Below are 7,838 nucleotides of genomic sequence, written 5' to 3'. Positions count from 1 at the left end.
TCCGGGCAGGGTACCGCCAGGATATTGTAATGTACTAATGCATTGTATAATACATGACGGACACCGGAGCATTCATACATGATGGAACCGCGGTCACAGAGCGCGAATCATGTATCGTGCGCGGACGCTACTCAGCGATAAGTGATGTATGTATATGCCGGAGAGGGCTGAGCTGCCAGCACACCTGAAAATGGTGATTTCGAGATTTTCGATTGGCGTGGATTGCTGGGTACAGTGCCCTCGGGCTCGACGAGTAGAATCCAATGAGATAAGAATCGAGGCGAAACTCGCAGCGGTTGAGGAGCAATTGTCGTTCTGCGTGAGGAGGTCGCCGCGCGCAAAATCACGCGTGTGGCACCGTGCGACATGACTTTTTAAAACGGCAATAGGTGCCCGAGATCCCGGCCGGCGTCAGTACCCCTCGCTACTTACCCTCACCTCAACAACCCTGCGACTTGCTTGCCACCGCCGCGTCTGCGCTCGCATACCGGCTCTACTACCCCGACTTCATTGCCGCGAACCAGGAGACCTGTACGGACATTAGACAACATCGTTTCCGGCACGGACACGCAGGCCCATCTCGAGCAGCTCTGCGTGGAGATGCCATTAGTGGAGAACGTCCGATCGACTGGGAGAGGCGTTGCGCAACGTGTTTGCGAAACGCCCCTGCGAAACGCCTCTGCGAAACGTCCGTCACAGTGTTACTTACTGAATACGGTAACTGACAAAGCACCTACAGGGGCATCGGGCCACTTGTGTCGCTCGGTCAGCCAAGGGTTGCTCCTAGAAAATACAAGTATATTGAAAGTAATCCTTTTAAATCTTTTATTACAGTGATTTTCCCAAGCAGCAAGCAAGTAGTTGAGGAAGATTTGGATTTAAGTATCAACTCATTCGGATGTAGCGAGGGGCGCGCGAAGTGAGGCGCTTATTGCCTGATTTGGAAGAGCTTTCCAAATCGGGTTGCACCGTTGCAGGGCGCCCGTGCGCTCGGAAACACTGTGAGAAATCAACCACCCACTAATACAGACTCAACTACTGCTAGTAGCAAAGCCAAAATACTTACTGAGGCTTTGAAGCAGCATATAAGCCGAGTGAATGGAATGAAGCGGCTTACTCAGCTTGCTATTCTTGGTACTCGGGCCACAAAAGGTGCGTAACGGGTCACAGTTGGTAACACTTCGTGACGTTTCGCGTTGCGCGTTGCGCGTTTCGGAAACGCCCGTCCCCGTGGATCGGACTTTCTGCATTAGTGACAGGCAGAGCACGGGCGCCGCGTCGTCCTCTTCTGGGCCGCAAACATGGAGCGCTACAGCGACATCGTCCCCGGTGTGAACGACTCCGCCGACGCGCTCCTCGTGGCCCTCAATGCGTTGAACTCTGAGGTCTCGCCCTCGACGCTGTTTGCCGTCGCGTTCATAATCACGGGCGAGCCCTTTGCGAACGGCGCGCCCCAGAACACGTTCGTCCCGGGCGTCATCGAACTCGCAGAGCGCCGCAAAGCATTCATCGGCGGCGGCGACCTCCAGTCAGGCCCGACAAAGTTCAAGCCCGTCTTCGCCGAGTGTCTTCAGGCCACTCCCCATTGCATCCTACAACCACCTCGGCAACAGTTACGTGCACAAGCGCAGCGTCATCATGGTCGACGCAAACCACCTCTTCAAGCACCCCAAGCCGGGCGCGGTCTCGGGCACGAAGGCCGCATAGCCTGGACGAAGTGCATCTGGAGGTGATGTTCCCATTCTCCGATTGTGTTATCAGCTCAACTGACTCGGACGCAGTAGTTCGCCATGGTACGAGCACGAGTTTCAGCTAAGACGGTAAGTATTTTCGCCTCAACGTTGACCATGCTAATCATCATGGTGCTATGCTCAGTGAAGATGCTAGCCTGGGAGCGGGTGTTTGCGCGGGAGGAGTATGGCAACGACCGTCGCGGAGGTGAGTCTTGTGTCCGTCACCACCACGACCGCGCGCACCATCTCTACAGTACATCGCGACCTTCCTCCCGCACTCGCCGCACCCCCATCTCCCGCACTATCTCCACCGCCACTCAATGTAATCCCAGAATTCGCGTGCCGTGGACATTTCGTGCCTCCTCGACCCCGCCTACGTGAGTGGTTCCTCGTCTCCGACTCCTCCACGCGAACCCGCGCCTTGGGCTGGGTGACCCTACGTACCGTGCCACGCTCCCCCTCGACGCTCAACACCCACGTTCACGCCCAGACACGCGCGTACGTCGACCACCAGGGCGATCTTGACGACCCCAGCTATTGCAACTTCCCCGTCTTCCCCACCCCGACGCGTCGCATACGTACCGACAACTCACACTGCCTAGCGGAAGCGGCGCGGTTCAATGCTGCCTTCATAGCCAGCCATATGCACGTCGGACGAACTCCATGTTCGTCGGGACGCGTACTCGCACGAGCACTGCAGAGAGAGGCGGCGGCGACCGGGTGGATACATCCGGTGAGGACGTACCTTCGATTTCGAGCCCTCCCGCTCGCTTACCCTGCTCGCCCCGTGCCATTCCCCTTCCTAGCTTAACAGTGAACTGGCAGTAGTGGTTCAGCTAGCCGGGAGCCAGTTCGAGCTCGCCTGTGTGCAAGCGGCTTGCGGTGCGCTCCGGCGGTCATGGGGGCTGCCCGAGTCGCAGTCGCAGTTGAGTGGGTGTGGCCGAGAGCAACGCGCTGGGCGCTAGCGCTCGGACCACTCACCATCTACGCGGGCTCGTCCCGCACGACACCATCAATGTCGAGTGCGTCGTCGGCCGCGTTGAGCGTGTCAACCGACATCAAGTTATTATATTACACATCGCGGCTCACTTCTGAGCGCGCGACGCGTTGATCTGCGAGTTCTCGCTGGACACGACGTAGGGCTATGTCCTTTGGCCCGCCGCCGGACACGACACCGGGCACAGTCTGCACGTTGCGGAGGGCGCTGACATTGGGTAGCGCTCAACCGCGAACAGGTACCGGCCCCAATCCTGAGCCAGTCGCCAAAAGCTATATATATATTGAGTCGTGCTGTGAAGATATTGCGCTCGTTTGATTAATATAGTATTGATATAGTAATTGACTCCTACTCGGTTTGTTACGCTTTGATTCGATTTCTATTGACTTTTCCCTAAAGTTCGATTGCTCTTCGCTTCGTCTCTGCCCAGCGCGCTTCGCTTTCAATTCATTTTCTATCGACCTTTCCCTAAAATTCGATTGCTCTTCGTTCCGTCTGTGCCCAGCGCGCTTCGCTCTCAATTTGATTTATATTGACATTTTGCTAAAATTCGATTGCTCTTCGCTTCGTCTCTGCCCAGCGCGCTTCGCTTTCAATTCATTGTCTATTGACCTTTCCCTAAAATTCGATTGCTCTTCGTTTCGTCTCTGCCCAGCGCGCTTCGCTCTCAATTTGACAATTCGCTGAAATTCGATTGCTCTTCGCTTCGTCTCTGCCCAGCGTGCTTCGCTTTCAATTCATTTTTTATTTAATCTTTCCCTGAAATTCGATTGCTCTTCGCTTGCTCTTTGCGCGGCACGGGCTGACCGACTATCGCAGCATAGTGTTAGTTTCGGCCGAGCGAGCGGCGAACGGCCCGCCCGCCGTCGATTTTCCTTGCTACCTCCACCGTCTCGTGTCGGTCACCGTCGTCGTTGGCACGCTCGACGCTCGCCTCTCCGTTTCACCCGTCCACCCGCCCGCAGTCCGTTCGTTCCATGTACTGTTGTGGCCAGTTCAGGTTGTTCAATATCATTACTAAAATGCATGTCCTATTCTACCGAGTGTGCATCAATGCTATACATCCTGCGTGCATCCGTGGCAGACAATCAGCAGTGTGTGCGCGAATCACGCCGCGCATACTCGCAGCCCGCCCACCCGGCAGCTCCGCGTGCCGCGTCCGACCAACCTCTCAGCACACCACTGTCTGGCTGTTTGCTCTACCCCAACAAGGCTGGAAGTAAGTTATGCCAGATGGGCCGGCCATCTAACTTCACGCAGACAGTTAATTCAATGTTTCCGGCCCATAGATCCCTCCCCGGTACGCAGAGCGAACGCGTCACACAGTCGGTCCCTGTGAATGATCGTCAATGCGCACACGCAGGCCGAGGACCCAATTTCCGGTCCTCGTGTCGCCCTCTTAGCCCCACCTGTTTGCGCCGCCATGCCTGCGGCACCTACCCCGTCCACTTGTCCTCCTGTCTGCTCCCTGAGCAGTGAGCCGTGTCCTCTCTCGTGCGATGCGGCTCGTGCTGTTCTGTGAATGGGGCGAGCGATTTGCATATGCTTATGTATACAGATGACGGGTATGACGACTGACTTTCTCGCCGTTCCCACCACACCTGTGCTTGCACTTGGCCGTCCAAGTGCGAGCAAACTGGGTAGATACTAGACAGACAGTCGAATGCAATGAGATGAGCGGATAAGATCCTTCGTCATGTTTCCTCGAGTATGCACTAGCTGTGAAGATTGAGGTGAACACCAGTGACTGCCAAGACTCAAGGACTTACCTTCGACAGTCGAGCCTTCGTGTAGCATTTGTTTTTTTTTGGTGGAGTGTTGCGTTTCCCACGTGGTCAACGCTGTGCCTGGCAGTCGACAAGGTCGTCTCCAGGTATCCCGCTAGCGGTCTGGGGGGTTTCGTGTAGCATTTGGCTCGCCCTCCACTGAGAGCCAGACTCAGTTGACGGTCCCACGCACGCAACCTAACCAGCCACGTTGCGACCTAGAGTCACAGGCGCGGACCTCAAAAAGTATTTACCGATCTCGCTACTGTCTGCGCCACCTTGCACTCGCCCACACGCACTTGATTCGCATACTACTAGCTTGTTAGCATAGTGAGCGGTTGCCCGAGTTTAGCTACATATAGTTGCTCATAATAACTGCTTTGCGTGCCGACTCGACTGATCCATTCCTGCCCGGCACGAACCCGCATATTCGAAAGGATTGCGGAGGGCGCCGGCCTTGAAGGCGGTCCTTGTATCACTGTGGGAGGATGGGAACGAGGCGCCACTGAGAGTGCAATACTCGGAGAGCGTGCGGGGCCCGGGGAGGCACGGGAATCCAGAACTGTCGAGGATAGCAACGGTTATCCTTTTTCTGCTTATCCATTGCCGTTGGCCTGTCTGCTCGTACGTCTAGCCTCGCCTACTCACCTGTTTACTGACTTAAGCTATCCTTGCTCATCACCCTCGCGATCCCGCGTCCTTGTGGAAACACGCCGTCAAGTCCACTCATATCGCTTGGTAGCTCGACCACAACGCTGCCTTCCAACACTGTTATAGTAATATCCTCCCCTCCGCCACCCATCTCTGCGCCCTGCACTCACGGACGCAGCTCTTTACGCTAGACGTCGTCCCCGGAGACGCGTACACGTCTCCGGAGAGTTGTGGACCCGCCGGAGCGTCCGCACGCTGCCATCGGCTCTCCCGGTCATCGGGGAGCTGATCTTGTCACTTCTCACCCGACTTCCAGTACTGATCCCTGCGACACTCTGGGCGACTCGATGCGTTGTAAACCATCGTCGAGCCCACTGGTGTCGTCACGTAGCCTGGCATCACCGCCGCCGACTCTGGTGCTCTGCTAAGCGTAATCCATGAACTTGGCCTCCACATCGCACCCCCGCCACTAACCTCACACCCTGGCATCCATCACGCTTCATGCGCACGGCGTTTCACACCGTTCTTCAGCACGGGTGTGCGTGTTCGTTTCTGGTGATGGTCCGCACCTAAGCCGGCCAACCACAAGCACCACCCCACCCCACCCGCTTTCGGAGGACTTGACTCCGCCTACGCTGTGCTCGACTGACGCCAGCCCTGTCTTGTACCCGGGTAGTAGCACTTCCGGTTTGCTCACCTGCTCACTCACTTGATAGATGCCTTTAACCATGCACAAGGTAATTCATTCGTCTCGAGTCATGGTCGATTGCGCTTGTACTTTACTTAGCTTGTGGCGAATCAGGTGATGGTTTCATAAATAACTGATGCGATTAGCGATTGACAGTCGCTTCGGTTCATTGCGCAGTCGCTTCGGTTGATTAGCGATCGACAGTCGCTTCGGTTCATTTCGCCCGTATTCAATTCGACTTGAAATCGATCTAGTATTCGGGGTCCTTCGATCAGCTAGTCAGCGCTCCATTAGACGAACGTGGATGATGCCTGTCACTAATGGCTTCTCACGTCCTCGGCGTCAAGAAGGTTATCTCCTGTCTCTCGACCTGCGTCTTCCCCGACAAAGTCACATATCCTCTGGATGAGACAAAGATTCACCTGGGTCCGCCGCACCCGAGCAACTTCGGGTATTCGCACGCAAAGCGCATGGTTGATGTGCAAAACCGGGCTTATAAGGAGCAATTTAATTGCAACTTCACGTCTGCGATCCCGACAAGTATCTTCGGGCCTCATGATAACTTGTCGGTCCCATTTTCTGTCTCGACCGCGGCCTAGAACCTCATCTGTAGCCCGCAGTGAACTCGAGTCAGCGCATGTCATCCCGGCGCTTATTCACAAGTGTTTCCTCGCTCAACGTGCGTATCCGGCCAGGTTTCTACCTACAGTCACCTGCCTAATCGCGTTGTACGATGCTGCTGCACAGAAAATGGCACGTCCTTCGTCGTCGGCGGGACCGGCAAACCGCTTCGACAGTTCATCTACTCGCACGATCTCGCGAAGCTGTTCATCTGGCAGCTACGCGAATACGACTCCATCGAACCCGTCATCCTCTCCGTCGGCGAAGAGCAAGAAGTCTCCATCAAGACGCTTACGAACTCTATCGTTCGTGCGATGGACTTCAAAGGCGAATACGTCTTCGATACCTCCCAGGCCAAGGGCCAGTTCCGCAAGCCGGCGAGCAACAAGAAGCTGATGTCCCTCATCGGAGCCTTTGAGTTCACCCCGTTTGAGAAGGGTACGTTGTCCGCTAGCGTTTCGCGTGCGCAGTATTGTTGACAGTATTGATGTTTGCAGCGCTTGACGAGACTGTGCAGTGGTTCCTAGCGAATCACCAGCGAGCCAGGACTGAGAAGAGAGCGGAAGTTTGATCCGTTGTTAACTTACAATGGACAGTATCTATCGGCGTGAAGGTAGCTGACGAAGATGCTAAAAAGCAGGATCAAATGAAATGATCGTGCTGTTTCCTCGACGGCTTCATGGGCTGTCTTATTTTCATACTCAAGGATACGATCTCAATTCATTGCACGCTTCTTAGGGGGTCGCTAGACGGTGGGAACCCCAGCGGTTGTGCCATGGCATTCGACCAACCCTTGACGTGCGTATTGGTCAAACGTCGTACAATCAAGTCTGGTTTGTGTCTCGCATTATGGCACAGGTGCTAGTTGCCCATGGGGCGAGGAAAGCTGCATTGTAGGCTCGCCCGAGATGGGTAGCGCCGGCTCGGTCATGAAAGTACGTCACAACAATGTCTTTGCATGTCTAGACAATGACAAACCTGCGCCTCTAAGACAGTGTCCGCTATCAGTACAAATTTCACGCGAATGCGCTGTCCGCCATAAGCGCGTAGACTTGTTGTGGGGCGACGACCGTCACACTCATCCGGTGCTTATGCGTTTATCAACGCCCAACTAAATTTCTTGTCCCGGTTCCCCTGCATCGCATGCTGGAGTCGACAGTCATGAAACGACTAGCAGATTTTGAGTATGTATATGATTTGTGTCTGACCGTGATGCAGCTTGCGATGAGAAGGCACAGCAGTACATCTGCCGCGCGCCCTCGCCCAGTAGCTGCGCAGTTTGCTGAGTCGGAACCCGCCCGGACTCAGCCAGACTCGACTTTGCTCCTTGCGGATTCGCTTCTGGTATCCATTCAAGATCCCGGTCTCTTCAATCTTGGCGC

General features: G+C 55.3%; 3 protein-coding genes across 3 annotated transcripts; all 3 read left to right on the top strand.

Moving 5' to 3' along the window:
- Positions 1 to 1,301: 1,301 nt before the first annotated feature.
- On the top strand, positions 1,302 to 1,707 carry B0H18DRAFT_1123912 (uncharacterized protein; the record flags this gene model as incomplete). The annotated part of the gene is made up of 2 exons (XM_048034770.1): positions 1,302 to 1,528; positions 1,575 to 1,707. 2 exons carry the CDS (start codon positions 1,302 to 1,304, stop codon positions 1,705 to 1,707), a joined length of 360 nt encoding a protein of 119 aa, XP_047888013.1.
- Positions 1,708 to 1,825: 118 nt separating this feature from the next.
- B0H18DRAFT_49077 (uncharacterized protein) lies at positions 1,826 to 2,788 on the top strand. Its single transcript, XM_048038281.1, has 4 exons — positions 1,826 to 1,938; positions 2,066 to 2,110; positions 2,224 to 2,466; positions 2,540 to 2,788. The coding sequence occupies exons 1-4, from the start codon at positions 1,918 to 1,920 to the stop codon at positions 2,696 to 2,698; spliced, it is 468 nt and encodes a 155-aa protein (XP_047888012.1). The 5' UTR covers positions 1,826 to 1,917; the 3' UTR covers positions 2,699 to 2,788.
- A 3,364-nt stretch (positions 2,789 to 6,152) lies between these two features.
- B0H18DRAFT_1137022 (uncharacterized protein) lies at positions 6,153 to 7,379 on the top strand (the record flags this gene model as incomplete). The annotated part of the gene is made up of 4 exons (XM_048035597.1): positions 6,153 to 6,400; positions 6,456 to 6,514; positions 6,583 to 6,894; positions 6,954 to 7,379. The coding sequence occupies 4 exons, from the start codon at positions 6,156 to 6,158 to the stop codon at positions 7,025 to 7,027; spliced, it is 690 nt and encodes a 229-aa protein (XP_047888011.1). The 3' UTR covers positions 7,028 to 7,379.
- Between the last annotated feature and the right edge of the window lie 459 nt (positions 7,380 to 7,838).

The sequence above is a fragment of the Fomitopsis serialis genome, assembly GCF_022376445.1.
Source record: "Fomitopsis serialis strain Sig1Antser10 chromosome Unknown B0H18scaffold_109, whole genome shotgun sequence".
NCBI lineage: Eukaryota > Fungi > Basidiomycota > Agaricomycetes > Polyporales > Fomitopsidaceae > Fomitopsis > Fomitopsis serialis.
The sequence above is the reverse complement of the archived record's forward strand: the minus strand, read 5'-3'. Positions and strand labels throughout refer to the sequence as shown.

What these genes read in the sequence shown, in the direction of transcription:
- B0H18DRAFT_49077 (XM_048038281.1), top strand. Translation starts at nt 1,918, where the DNA reads ATGGCAACGACCGTCGCGGAG. An exon ending in TGGCAACGACCGTCGCGGAG is followed by an intron (nt 1,939 to 2,065) that starts GTGAGTCTTGTG and finishes ATGTAATCCCAG; the next exon opens with AATTCGCGTGCCGTGGACAT. An exon ending in CGACCGGGTGGATACATCCG is followed by an intron (nt 2,467 to 2,539) that starts GTGAGGACGTAC and finishes TCCCCTTCCTAG; the next exon opens with CTTAACAGTGAACTGGCAGT.